This window comes from Cloeon dipterum, chromosome 1 (genome assembly GCF_949628265.1).
Source record: "Cloeon dipterum chromosome 1, ieCloDipt1.1, whole genome shotgun sequence".
Lineage (NCBI taxonomy): Eukaryota > Metazoa > Arthropoda > Insecta > Ephemeroptera > Baetidae > Cloeon > Cloeon dipterum.
The window spans coordinates 1301138-1315753 of record NC_088786.1 but is presented as its reverse complement, the minus strand read 5'-3'; the positions used below and the strand labels follow the sequence as shown (position 1 = coordinate 1315753).

At 40.8% G+C, this 14616-nt stretch overlaps 1 protein-coding gene across 3 annotated transcripts in view; it reads right to left on the bottom strand.

Moving 5' to 3' along the window:
* kn (EBF transcription factor knot) overlaps positions 1–13646 on the bottom strand; it is a 48335-nt gene extending 34689 nt beyond the window's left edge. The window contains exons 1-4 of one of the 3 annotated variants that reach the window (XR_010574104.1): positions 13180–13632; positions 8720–8873; positions 6173–6236; positions 4305–4360 (exon numbers count right to left, since the gene is read on the bottom strand). Coding sequence is in view for 2 of the 3 variants with exons in the window: in XM_065475934.1 (XP_065332006.1) it covers positions 4305–4360; positions 6173–6236; positions 8720–8873; positions 13180–13358 (453 nt within the window). In the remaining variant the exon portion in view is untranslated. Of the gene's footprint in view, positions 1–4304; positions 4361–6172; positions 6237–8719; positions 8874–13179 lie in introns of all 3 variants that reach the window. The other 2 variants (XM_065475934.1, XM_065475933.1) reach the window with 2 other exon arrangements.
* Positions 13647–14616: the final 970 nt, after the last annotated feature.

Genomic DNA, 14616 nt, shown 5'->3' with positions numbered 1-14616 from the left:
AACTCATTTAGAAAATAGTTTCACCAGCAACAACAACTCTTTTGTCATCTGCTTGCGTTTTGCTTTTCACGGCTGTTGTTTGCTCGAAAAGTTTTAACCCGTCCACCAACCTCAACTGTTTATTTTTATGGAAAAATTCTTTCCTTTAAAAATGGTTATTCTGCGCAAAGCTGGTACAGAAAATTTGTGGAAAATGAGGAAAAAGCTAAACATTTCCAGGTTGCCGCTTAAATGTTTGGAAAAATCGGCTCAAAACTTTGCATGCTAATCAAGCGGCGAGCATAAATCGTAAAAAAGCGATTTATTTCTCAATTTTGGGATTTTTCCTCAGAATTCGTACACCATTGGATAGATCGCGACGAGAGGGATTGAAATCAAGAGAAAACTTGGTAAAATCTAAAAGTTAATTGTTCTGTCCTGATTTTAGAGATAAACTGTTGCTAAATTTCACAAACAAGTCAACAACGCAAAATGTTCTTAATTGTTGGCCTGTAAAGCTCTACATACTGAAAATCAATCAATTCTTGGGAGACCATTGCAATGATTTTTATGCCTCGCTGTAGGTTAGATGAAAAGAAATATGTAAATATTTTCAATTGTTAAGCGGCATATTTCAGAATCAGAAAACTGTGGAAAATTCCTCAGAGCTCTATCATAGCTCTTTCTTTGTTCCTGACAACGAGTTACTTGACCTTTAATACATATTACCGGACATCACTGGAAATATCATGTGCACAGTTATATGCAAAGAACGTGATGAAATTTTTTACTGAGGTTTATTGTTAAAAAGGAGCCGCCGGATTGTATATCGATCAACGTAGTAACGTTAGAGATCTGTTAAAAATAATTTGAAGTTTGTTTTTATTGTGTTTTTGTAAACTGTTGTCACAACTTTGAGTGCTGGATTTGCAATTTTCAGCATTTCGTGATTCAGCGCACAATACTTTTGAGCCTACATACAAAAGTTTTTATCAAAGGTTTACAAACTTCATTGATGGTTTCAATTTGGCAAAGAAATACGCACATATGCCAATGGCGTTTCACAGTGTTTGATCAGATAAGTGTCTGCTATTTGAGGAAATTTGAAAAATAAAAAGTATTCATATAAGACAAAATAAAGGTTCTCCGTTCCGCAATTATTGTGTTGCATTCTTTAGTACATCAAAAGACTATTTTTAATCTGCTGGTCATTTAAGAAATAGAAAAAACGAGCCTCTATATAAATAATGCATTTTAGCACTTAAAAAAGTTCCAAATTTCCCTTTTACTGCGATATTCAGCAGTGGGTGCTTTTGCAGATGTATAGCAGTAATTCTCAATTCAGCGGTGACAGCGCGAATAATTAAATCATAAGCTGCACAGTCTGTTATTAAACGAGTTTCACTCGTTGAGCTATATACACCGCGCGCACACAGGCCTTTTGCTCTCATTCTCTCTCGCCACTCGCTCGCTCCATACCACGTTTTCCACGCAGAGCAGCGGGATTTTATATGAATTTTTATAAGGCACGCAATGATGACGTAGCTGTGTGTGTGTGTGTTGGTAAGAATGGACGCAGTTTAGTAAAGAGGAGCTCTGGGGCTGCTGCTGCAATGGCATCGATTCTCTCTAGAGACCACCTCCTCCTGAAACATGGCTTATTAACCCAACAGGTAACTCAACTCGAGCGCTGCGCAACCCTTATATTATATAGTATGAATCAGCCCCGCGCAGTGGTCGTTGGCCTTCACGACGGCCTGAGTTTTCACTGAATGAAATCGGACCTTGGTCTGTGAAAGGGATGCTCAAAATTCTGATGCCTGACAGCTGAATATCGTGAGAAAATTTTGGCACAGCCGGGGAAGCGGCGAGCGCTCAGCGAGGGAGAGTACCTGGCTTCGTCGTCGCACTATGGACAACTCTCTTGTGTTTTGGTCCCAGCGCGACATTGTTGAGTTAGGTTTATGCTGATCACCATCTCCCCGAGGCAACGAATATCTCCCCATAAAAAAGCAACAACGCATTTAAACCGTATGAACTTTATAGAGACGGCCGTTTTTTCCGGCTGGAAATTATGGACGACTGACACGGTGGCAAAAGCTAAAAGCTAGCTCGCACGAGCAGTGTTAAAGCGCAGCTTTTTCAGCCTGCTCCAGCGCTTTAAGCTAACTAAACAGCCACACACTCCGCGCCGTGTTCTCGCTTTGTTAGGAGTAATCAGATTATCTCTCTCGCGAGCGCCCGCACGGCGCTTGGTTGCTGGCAACCCTCTTCGTATACGCGTATCATGGCAATTCCACCTTTCACAATTAACACTCAATACCTCTTACCTAGATTTATTAACCGCCCGAGCAGCCAAGCACTCGATCGGCTCTAAATTGCAGCACGCTGTTTATCTTGGGCTGCGACCAATCACGATTAATTGCTCCCGTTACCTATAAACTCGAAACGGTCCTTTTCGCTTTTGCACGTTGACGGAATCACTCGGTGGAAAATTCGAGTAAGCCCATTTATTATTCCACCCGACTTATCTGTTGATATTTGCTTTCCGGTCCATTGAGTGATTATTTGAGCGAGTGTAATAATATATACCCACTTTGGCAGCTTTTCAATACGCAAGACAGACTCCAAATTTTCTTTTCCTCAAGAGAAAGACTAGATGTCATATTTGATGATTCCAGAGAGTCGAATTCGGTTAGACAACTCATTTTCATGGCCGAAAATGCGATATAAAGTTCGAAATTCAAGAGTAATGTAAAAACCGTTACTTTAGCGGTTTTTAGTCTGAACCATGCCACAAGAACGCCGGTGACCAATCAGAGAAGGTGTTTAGACGTAACAACGGTAGTGCCACAGCGACAGTCTAGCAACATGGCAGGTTAGCCTGCTTAGTTGAACTGGTAGTTACTATGTCGCTACTGCCGCTACGTCGAAAGCCAATCAGAGAACGATCTTGTTCGTGCCTAAATCCGCTAAAGAAACGGTTTTTACGTTTTCGGAACGTCGTCTCGACCCATCAACCGCGTGTGATCCTCAGGAATCGTTCGACATTCCATTGCCAATTTAAAAATTCGTGCGGAAAAATACTTCAATTAACTGCGTTTTTCAAACCATATCTAACTTTGTAATATACCTATGCTATATGTATTAGCCAGTATAAAATAAATTTCGCTATAAATAGTGCAATAAAATAGGTAATTAAATCGAAGGAAAACCAATAATAAATGAACTCAATACTTGTGCAATGATAAATTCTCCTTGAGTGACCAGGGATATAAAGACACCAGCTTTAACAGCTAAAAGAAATTCATTTATCTTGAAATATAAAAAGGACCATGAGAAGCGGTCCCTCTCTGTATGATGTCCAGATGTGTTTTTCTAAGGAAACTATTGTTGTGTACGAACAGGATAAGCAAATTCGTCATGCACATTGTGTGCTCATAGAATAATAACAAAATGTAGATTTATGACAAGGGCGAGGGTGCTCGACCTTTTTGACAAGACATTGTTTCTGTAAACAGTGCTATTCATTATTATATGAACCAATGAGATTACAAGACCCAACAATTGGTTATTTTCCACCAACCAAGTTGAAGGAGGTTTGTTGCGAAGGAGCAAGAGGAAGGCTGCGTCCGAGCGGACGAGGCGAGATCTTGGAGATCAGTCTTTCGAGACACCCGAGACTAAGAAGACATCATCTGTCTTCTCAGTCTGTCCAAGTGCAGTGAAACTGTTAACTGTGGCCAAAGACTAAGCAATCAGGCCCTATCAGCACCTGCGGTGAGAGTGAGTTCTGCGATACAGGTTTTATGTGGGTTTCCCTGTGTCCGAGCCAAGCCAAATGGGCAGAACTACTTTTCCTGTCCCACACAGGAAAGGTACATTCAAGTGAAGCAGACAATCATTGTTTTCAACAATAAGCAACCACAAGAAAACTGCACCGATAACAAGAGGTCACCAGCAGCACAGGTGATCAGCAAAGCAATACCTGAACTCAATACTTGTGCAATGATAAATTCTCCTTGGGTGACCAGGGATATAAAGACACCAGCTTTGACAGCTAAAAGAAGTGCCTTTATATCCCTGGTCACCCAAGGAGAATTTATCATTGCACAAGTATTGAGTTCATTTATTATTGGTTTTCCTTCGATTTAATTACCTATTTTATTGCACTATTTATAGCGAAATTTATTTTATACTTGCTAATATAGCATACATAGGTATTTTACAACTTATGTTTGGCTAAAACAACTGCAATTATTGATGATTCGCTTGCAGAAACATACGGAAAAATAAACTTAGAATATAAAGATAAAGTTTCTTACCTGTTTTGTGACCGAGTCTATCAATCGTACAAAAATATCTTGCTCTTGTCTCACACCTGGAACAAACATAAAAAAGGTTTGAATCACGATCTTGAGCAATAGAGCGGCAAAAGACGGCGGTTTTGTTTCGCCGCTCGCTCGCACTCGCTCTCGACGGGTTTGTTTATATTTTAGTGCGTGTATAAAAAAAGTTGCGCGTCGGAACTGCACCAGCAGCAGCGCGCGTGTATAAACTTTTTAAGCATCTTTTGTGCCCCTAAGTCGCTCACTTATTTTGCAGTTAGTGCGCATAACAAGGGGGATAAAAATGAGGTATACAAGGCGCATGTTATTAAATTTGCTGCCGCCAGCGCGTTGCTTTTGCACAGTTTTAGCGCTGTTATGTTGACACCCTCTCGCAGGCAGCGCGCACTTTGTGCCTTAATTATGATGAACTGGCTTTCGCCGCGAGGTGAAAAAGTTTACAACGAAAAATCCCTGTGTTTCCCGCAGTAAAAACGCTTTCACTTAAACTCTTGCCGCGCGCGCGGACGGAGATGGATTCGAAAGTAATTGACCAGAATTCCATTTGGCCCCCGCTGAACCCGAGACTGATTTGATTATTCCAAAGGAGCAACGCGGCCAATGAAAACCGCACAATTTTGCATAAGGGTAGATAAGACAAGTCGTTAATAAAATATCCCTTAATACCCACTGATTTATCCTCGCATTGAGATGATGCCTAGCGAATTTACCCCTTCAGGCCCAATGTTGAAATATTAATTCAAGGATTATGCAGAGGCCGAGATCGGTCTAACTAAAACTCACGCACGAGAGCGGCGCGGCACACGCTCACGCGCATTATAGACTGACCAGCGCGCCGGCTACTTAAATCTAGTAATTAACTTTGGCCCTTGTTTGCTCTGGAATTAGCCGACGAGGGATCTACCCGATTTTTAATGAATTTAACCGCAAGTAGTCCGTTTCGGCAGGGCTGCAGGGATTTGCATAAATATTAAGGAGGTACAGCCAGAAGGCCATGCACAAAAGTCTCTTTATGAGCGAAAATTATCTTTAGTGCGTATACGATTTTCAAAATAAACTGAAAATATAAAAGTGGAGGTTGATTCGAACTATTTCCGCCTCACTTGGTTGTTTGAAACGGATTTTCTCCCAGAGATAAGACAAATTTAAAAAGTCAATTATTTTTCCATCTCCAAAGGGTAAACCGCGGGATTTTTAACTACACATATTGTGTATCTTGAAGTTGTTCAAACAAAATTCTGCTGTTTCAACAGGAGCCGCGTGTGGGTTTTCTTTTAGCGTTCAGCAGGTTAAATAATTTAAAAAGCTCCACCCCCCTATTGTGGAAATAAAAGAAAATACAAGTCTGGCGCACATAATGAGAATCTGATTCCCCACGGATTCGGGGCAAACGCGCACACAAGTAAAACATGCGTGACGGCGGTGCCAAGTCTTCTCTCTCTCTCTCTCTCTCTCTCTCTCTCTCTCTCTCTCTCTCTCTCTCTCTCTCTCTCTCTCTTTCATTTAGGCCCGTGCCACAATGAGAAGAAACATAAACTGCTATGTGTATAACAATGATCCAGAAATAAAAACGAGTGAGCGAGCGAGCTTAATATCAGCAAAGACAAATAAGAAAATTAGAATGGGGACTTGCGGGACCGCAAACGCCGGTGCGACGAGATGAAGAAGCGGCGGAAAATAAATATCTGCACATGCCAAGTTTAATTGCGAATTTATGCAAGAATAAGTTCCGTCGTCGTGCGCGTTGTATCCACAAAGAGTGGCTAATTTCGAGAGCGACTGATCCGCGAGAGACGCCCGCCCGCAGACCCTGGAGGATCTGCGACTTTATTATTACTACTCACCATTGGCGTAGAGGAGCTGCAGTCTGTACTGGATGCCATTGTTCGTCTTCTGACCGTCAACCTCCTGGAAGCAGCAAAAACGGCTAAATTTTATCAGTTCCATTCACGGGGTGATGTGCGAGTCGGGGAAAAATGATGAATGTCTGTTAATCCGGGCAGTGAGCGCGAGTGAGTGGCCGGCGTCACGTTGGCGGATAATTAAATGCGGACGAGCAGGGTGCGCGTGCAAAAGCCATATCGCAAACTGTATCGCCGTAATGGAGGCAGTCACACAATTCAACCCGAAATTGCCGGACGTATAATAAACACATATACACATTTAGATAGTTTTCCCGTTTTAATCCGGGCTTTTGCGCAGAAGCCACTGTCAAAATTGGAAAATCAAATTTGACACAAAAATTAATAGTTAATAAATGCTCCGCAAAAGGTTAAAGAGAATTGATATTGTAAAAGCCTGTAAAATGCTTGTTGCCAATGCATAAATCTGTGGAAGTCAAAATTGTAAATTTCTGAGAAAAGTGGCTGCAAAGTGAGCAGGACTGTCTTCTTACTTGAAATCCTATTTTATTACACAACAAAAAGGGTTCATTTACGCCTTTGGACAGATCTCGACGACAAGAAATCGAAATATTCCAAGAAAATGTGGTCAACCGCTGGACATTTTGAAGACAATTGGAAAATGTGAATTTTTACTCTTTTTTATCGATGCGAATTTTAGAACAAAGTTTTTTGCATCAAAAAATTCAAATAATTTTCAATTTTCGCCCTCCATCGATCCACTTTAAATTTTGACAAATGATTTTTCTCATTCCCTCTCGTCACTATTTATTTAGTGTGCGAATTTGAGGAATAATTTGTGTTTTTACAAAAGGGTTGATTCCTCCAAAATTTAAACGACGACCTGGAAATTCTTAGTTCTTTCCTAATTTTTAGATAGTATTGAAAGTAAAACAAATAATTTTCTCTCCCTATATTTCAGTGGTGGAACACATGTCAATCATTTTATACTTAAATTTGAGCATAACGAGATTGACATATCGTCGGTCGGCCGGCAGCATGCAACAGAAGAGCAGATGAACGACGGTATACTACATACGCATGCTGCAACAACATTTGTGTGTTTGCGGCGTTAAATGTTGCGTGACGTTCATTTTGATGCGAGCGAGGCACAACACAGTGCATAATTATTATTGCAGGGTGGGCAGTGCGCGCATCGTAATTGGCACATGCCACGCTCCTCCAATATCAATCAATTGGCCGGCGCCGCATATTGATACACACACAGCAAGCCAGTGCATGCTGCATTTATTTGGGAAAGGCTAGCGGACTGACTGACTGACGCTCTCGCCTTAATTTGTGGCCATTTGCCGGCTGATGTAATTAGCATGCCACGTGATCCGTGACGTAATTCGCCAATTATCCATCAGTGTTGGGGCCGAATCGTCGTCATGCTAATCACATCCAGCCGTGTAATCGCGTTTCCAGCCGGCTGGGCAGCGAGCAGACAGGCTTTGCATCCTCGCAAATCAGACGCGTGCACTAAGAAATTTAATTTTGATAGCGAGAGTGCACAATCCACGTGATTAGCATAAATACAGAAATATATTCAAACTGTATGGAAATTTTCGAGATTTTGGACTTATTATTTACGATTCATTTGAAAATCATTTGAATTGTTGAATGCAATAAGCAGTTCATTGATAAACAATTTGGATTAATCAAAAGAGGACTTGCTGCAGAAAAATTTATTTCCATATTTTGTCCAAAATTTCCATCGTTTGACCACATTTTCTTGGCAGATTTCAATTCCTCTCGTCAAAATATGTCCAACACAGCGTATATGAAACCTTTTAGGGAAACTCTTTTAGTTGTGAAATAAAACAGGATTTCAAGTAAAGAGACAGTTTGATCATTTGCTAACTTTGCACTCACTTTGCACCTAACAAAATTTAGTCAATTTTGACTTAAACTGAATCCTCAGGAATCAGTTCATGCATTGGCAACAACGATTTTCCAGAATTTTGAAGCATCAATCCTCTTTAGGCTTCAAATTACACCGTATAGACACGACTGTTCAATGAGACAAATTGATTGTTGAGTTATTTATTTTTAATTTCCCAAAGGTTCCGGGCTTGTCAATTAAAAATCTAAAACATTTTAATAATTTTTCCTTAGTAACAAAAGATAAGAAAACAAAACCTGGTATTCATCAGCTTAGGAATTTTTAAAACGTAATCTCAAATTGTTATATAATTTCCCGACTGAAGTCTAAAAATTAAGGAATATTTTTCCAGCAGAGAAAAAATGCCCAATCAACTGATTACAATCCATTGAAATCGAGTCTACCTATCACGATTAAATGAAACTTCATTATGGTTTAATTTTTTCATTGGATTCGACACGATTATTTCAATATATCTAGCTTTCCACCACAAACTAAAATGTCGAATCCAATTAAAGAGTTTCCTTGAAATCAGGCAACAAAAATAAATAATTCCCCGACGCGAGGTGCATGCAGAATGCTCGAGAAGAGGTTTTGTTACTTACGTGGTCCTTTTCGATGAAACCAATGAAAGCTGTCCTTTCAATCTCGATCGGCTGGCCGGCCCTGTCGTAGAGGGCGATAACAAAGTGGAAGAAGTTGGACTTTCTCAGATTGCTGGGCGGCTGCTTCTCGAAGTGGGCCCGTCCAATGCCGACGCTGCAAACAAAAATAAAACGCCGCGTGTAATTAAGCGCTCTCTGATTTAGTTGCTCACTCAAAAGGAAAACAGTGTGTGTATACAAAGTGACAAAGAGAACTGCCGTTTCAAAAGGGGGCTGGAGAATTATAATAACAGTTTAAAGGAGATGCAAACAGTCGTTTAATTTGAAGACAGCAGCAGCTGTTGTTTTGACTATACCAGAGACAACGCAATTCCCAAATGGAATTCCATGATGGCGGATCAAAAACGCTTCAGAGGGATATAATACTCAGCAGGAAAGGCACATAATATATTTTTTAAAATATTAAAAAGTTTGAATCAAATTAAAGTAGATCTTGTCAATAATTAAAATCAAACAATTTGTCTATAAAATCAGGACCAAGGAACAGTTTCTCGAAAAATTAAATGATCGATTTCAATCTATCCAATGGTGTGGGAATTTTGAGGAATAATTCCCAAAATTGGGAAATAAATCGTGGAGTAAGAAGACAATTTATAAATATATGCTTGCCGATTTTGTACCTATTTTTTCATTTTAGGGAAAATGTAAACACTTTATCCTAATTTTTAAATAGCATTCAAGCTAAAGAGGATTTTTCACAAAAATGACTATTTTTATTTTCTATAGTAATAATTTTACAACTAGTGATAAATCATCTTTTCCAGAAGAATAACAAATATACATATTATTCACTGCAGGCAGCACATATTTTATATAAAAATCAAATAACGATTTTATTGTTTTGCTATGTAAAATGTATTAAAAAATTATTTAAAAAAATATTTTGGGTTTTTTGTCCTGACAAATTGGAGATGGAGGACAGTATTTCAGGTATATTATACGCATACACAACTCGCAAAAGGGATGACTCTATAGAGGCATCGTGGGAAAAGTTGAAATTCCTAATATATTCGAATATTCTTCCCTAAAGAATGAACCACTCAGGACAAAAGCCTGTGATGCTGGGAAAGGTACATGGGTCAATCTTTTGTACAGAATTCCATTCCGGAACAATTGATGCACAAATGACATGCAGCCGTGTCCCATGTGAGTGGTTTTTGCTGTTTCCAGCAGCGCGGAAGCCCATTTTCTGTCGCCAACGCACCTTTTGTGTATCATGCTGGAAATTCCATTTTCAGCCGCGGTGAGAAAATTATCCGAAATCAATTTTTCATTGCAACTGATGGCGGAATTGAATAAATTATCGCGCGCAAGCCTCTTTGTCGGCGGCGCCATTTTTCATCACAAGTGCGCGCCGGCTATAATGTCGGCACTTTATGGTTAATAAACGAGTCATGAATTAATCAAACGGCAGGTAAAAGAGGTGTCACCTCGTCATGTTTTAAAAATCCCACACTCTCACGCCGTACGCCCTCTCCATGCATGAATTGCCGGCGGAGATGAATTCTCTCCCGCACATATGTGTTTGCTGCAGACGCGGAAACTGCTGCTGATGTTTTGTATAATAACTTTTTTCAACGTAAAAATTGTACTGTAAAATACGCACACACCGATACATGCCTGGCAAAAGTATAAAACGCGCGCGGCCGTCGTTGTTCATTTCATTATATTCTCTCTTGTCTTTGATGTCCGCTTTTTCGCCAATCCTGAATTTATACAATTTATACGTTTGCGTGGGAGCGAAAATCGTTTCACGCGCGATTGAACTCGGCGTTGATGAATTGATGATCGTTTGCGAGAAAACGGCGGTTGGTTTTTGAATTGAACAACTTTTCGGGCGGAAAGAAAAACTCTGAGCGGATTAGTGTTGCATATCCCCCAATTAGATTATCGCAGACGAAAAAGGGCCTTGCTTTTGCCTCTTGCCTGCTTTCAGGATGACCATCAGTCGGAGAAAAATATAACAAATATACTCGCTGCCGTCTGTATGTAAGAAGTTTGAATAATCTCTGGGGAGCTTGTTTGTATCGAGGACGCGCATGCAGCAGGCAAAGGCTAGCCGGCTTGTTGGATCAAAGTTTTGATCAGACCCACTCGTCGGCGGGCGGCCGGCCGGCCGGCGGACGAACGGAAAGCAGCTTTCAAAAGGAAAATAAGAGACACACACGGACTTTATTCAGCATTTATCCAAACCGGAGGGAATATGCGCGCGCGCCCGCGTATTTTATTCACACACACGCAGTAAATTCGGAAACAATAAAATAAAATTCAACTCCATAAATTGCAGTCAAATTTTATTAGGCAAACTGTGTCATAATTGACTGTTATTCCAGTTTTATTGGCAGCTTTTTGCGCGCGCGGCCGGGCGATAACTCAAAAATATTTCCAGAGATCAAGCACGCGCGCGCGATTTTGACATTTATTTGATTTCAGTCGGGTGTATATCAAAACTCGGCTCGAGGGATTTGCTCGCGTCTGTCCGAATATAATTCACGCTATTGCATTCGCCGCAGAATTAAATAATTGTCATTTAAATCAACTTTGCTCAATAAACATTGAGCGCGCGCGGTTGTTAGTTTTGGATCGGCTGCGATTGAGCAAAAATGTTCGTGTGTGTCCATCGATGATGCAGCAGCGCGTTTGGGAGCAATTAGAGCAAATCATTCATCTCTTGTTTAACTTTAATCCGGCAATAATTGCGATTCACACACACACGAGCATTTGAGGGCTTTGTTTGAACGGACGCGAGCAAAGCAAATGTTTAATGTTGGAAAACGCAGTATTGGATTTTATCACTATATCTCAACTGAATTATCAGCTAAAAGTAATTTTTCTATTATGAATATCTTTGGCTGTATTTTTACAGATTATTCGGAGACTGGTTGTGGCCGTTATATTAATTCCATTTTAACGTATAGTAAAAATTAAATATTGCGTACTATTTTTTATTAAACATATAGCTGTTTTTAGTTATAAGATTCAAATTTTGTGCGAAATGAAAGAGCTGTGTTCTCCTTAAAAAATGACTCATTCTCAGTTCCTGCGTTTCCAGTTACATCATAATTATTCTTATATTGTAATTTGTTAATTTTTAGCTGTAAAGGAATACCTAGGTCATTCCCACGCAGACCCGCCGTCTTTGGGGTGTTATATTATTTTTGTTTTGTGCTCTGGTTTTGAAAGGTAATTTTTAAATTATTATTTCCGGAAGACGACATTAAAAATAATTCATGGATTGGCTGTAAAAATGTGTCACGAACATCGAATTTTCCCTCTCCTGCTAATCTTTCTTACAGGTCAATTTCTTCTGATAAAAAAGACGTACGGCAGAATTATATCAGCTATTAGGTTTTTCTAATATCCATTCATCAAAAAATGCTTTAAAATTGAGTCTGATTAAATTTAATTCGAATGATTATATAATTAATTCCGATCTGATGTCTAAAGAAAGAAAATATTCTGATTATGATTTTGAAATTATACTTGCTTGACCGCATATTACTTGTATATTGGGTATTTTGAAAGAAATTTCTGATTAAAATCATGAATTAGAATGTTGCACTGTCAACGGGCGCGTTTTTCATGTAGGTATTTCCCTTAATTTGCTGCGCTTTGACAAATGCATTTCAAATATGTGACCAGACCACCAATGTCGATGTCGTTTTAGGAGTTAAAAATTGTCCCCTTTGTGCGTGTGGAAAGGTTGATAGAATATTTGTTATTTACAGTATAGGAATTTTTTAACAACGAAGGTAGAGCGTTTTACTTGCCAGCGATTAAGAATATTTTGGATTGTTGTATCCATTGAGTTGAATGAAATTAATTGTGTATGAATGAAATCAGGACCGATGAACAGGTACAATTTCAAAATTAAACAGCTTCGTCAATAATTTTTTTTCGTTTGATTTGGATCCCTCTCTTCGCAATCTATGCAACGTTATTATTATTATGATTGTTTATTCTCACTTAAAAAAATACATACATAATTATGTTTTTCTCAATTAGCACACAAAAATGACATGTCAAGAGATAAAAAAAAGTGAGAAACGGCACCACTTCTGGCATACACCGTGTTAAAACTACTCTGTGAAGAGCGAAGCCGAAGTGGGCCCATGCTATATAAAGCACAAGGGTTAGATCACAGGCTTGCACTGACGTAAGACTTAATTGCACAACACAAATTTTGGGAAAAAATCCCTAAATTGTGAAATAAAACGTGATTTTACAATAGGGAGACAGAGTGCTTGACTATGACATCATGTGAACTGATTTTCTAAAAAAAAACAAAAAAAATTTAACGGCAACCTGGGAATTTTTTAAATAAAATTATTTCGAGTAAATGCGAGTTTGTGGAGTCAAATTAAAGAATAAAAGAATGGCATTGGCGGGAAGGGACTGACCTGGTTTGGTCGACGACCGGCGGCGCCATCCACCTGCCGGGGACCAGCTGACCGGTGGGGCCGAGCGGCTCCTCCTTGAGTCCGGTGGCCATGCTGGGGCCACGGGGCTGGTGGTGGATGTGGTGGTGGTGGTGGTGGAGGCCGGCGGCCGCAACGGCCGCGTCCTGCAGGCCGAACATGAGTCCAGTCGGAGGGGCGCCTCGGGTGGTCTGTTGGTGGTACAACTTGGACCAGCAGACTGAGCTGGCGCCCGTGCCAGGAATGTCGTCCAGTTTTGAGCCGCGGCAGCACACTGACTGAGCAAGCGGGCGAGCACGCAGCAATTTCCCGGAAAATTGGCGGCACCGGCCGGTGAGATGGAGTCACTTTCCTGACAGCGGCCTGAGAGCGGGCGAGCGAGCGGGAGCGGGAGAGAGCGGGCGCTTCGGCAGCCGGCGGACGAGCGAGTGCGGCACGACGGCGCTGCTGCACCACCACCACCCGCCAGGCGTGCGGAGGAGTGGCCTCACCCATGACTCCCTCTTGCCCTATGAGGGTGTATCCTTCAGAGACTGCGCATTGCGCCACAGGGGATACTAACCTATGGAGGCCGCGCCACCGCGCCGCAGTCTACGCCTATCACCAGGGAGCCTTACGCTTTAAACGAGCCAATGAGGATTGATGTCGGCCCGTCGGCTGACGTCGCCCCGATCGGCTTTTTGCTCCAGTCGGCCGACCCGGGCCTCTAGAGGAGCACGTGTTGCCCGCCGGCCGGCCGGCCGGCCGCCCATGCAAAACCCACGCGAATAAAAATCTATGCAAATTCGCCGCGTTTTTTCTTTGCACCTCGCGTTGGGCTGCCGATCCTCCAGAGGCTCGGCTCAAAAGGGAATATAGATATCTATATATGCATGTATGAAAGGGGAGAGAGCAGGAAGTGGAATAAAGAAACGGCGCCACCGCTTTTGCACGTTGAATATTGGAATTTGGGGCTTGAACACTGAATTAAAATCCTGTCAGAAGGTTAATCGCTTGGTTGAAGGAGATATTTAATGTTTTTTAGTATCGATTTGGAGAAAAACTAAAGCTGATGTGCCTCAGAAAAAGATTATGCGTGTGAAATCTCGGAAATTCGGATAATTAATATAGGCAACGCGTTTGTTTTAGACGCAGTGCGGATTGCATAAGCTCGTAATGTGGCAGGCGCAGGTATTTAAGTTGATTTAAGATACAAGGGATACAAGCTCGGCAAGTAATTAATCTGAATTAACATGTGGTGGTTTTTTCGCTGCTGTTTGATACAAAAGATGACAATTTTCAAAAGGAATCGCTCCCCGTTATTGATGGTTTATTGTTATAAATCCACCCCTATATAAACATAAGAGTCTAAAATTTTAACATATTTTAAATCACCATAATTTACTGAAAGATATTTTCGTTAAGAAAAACTGGATGTAT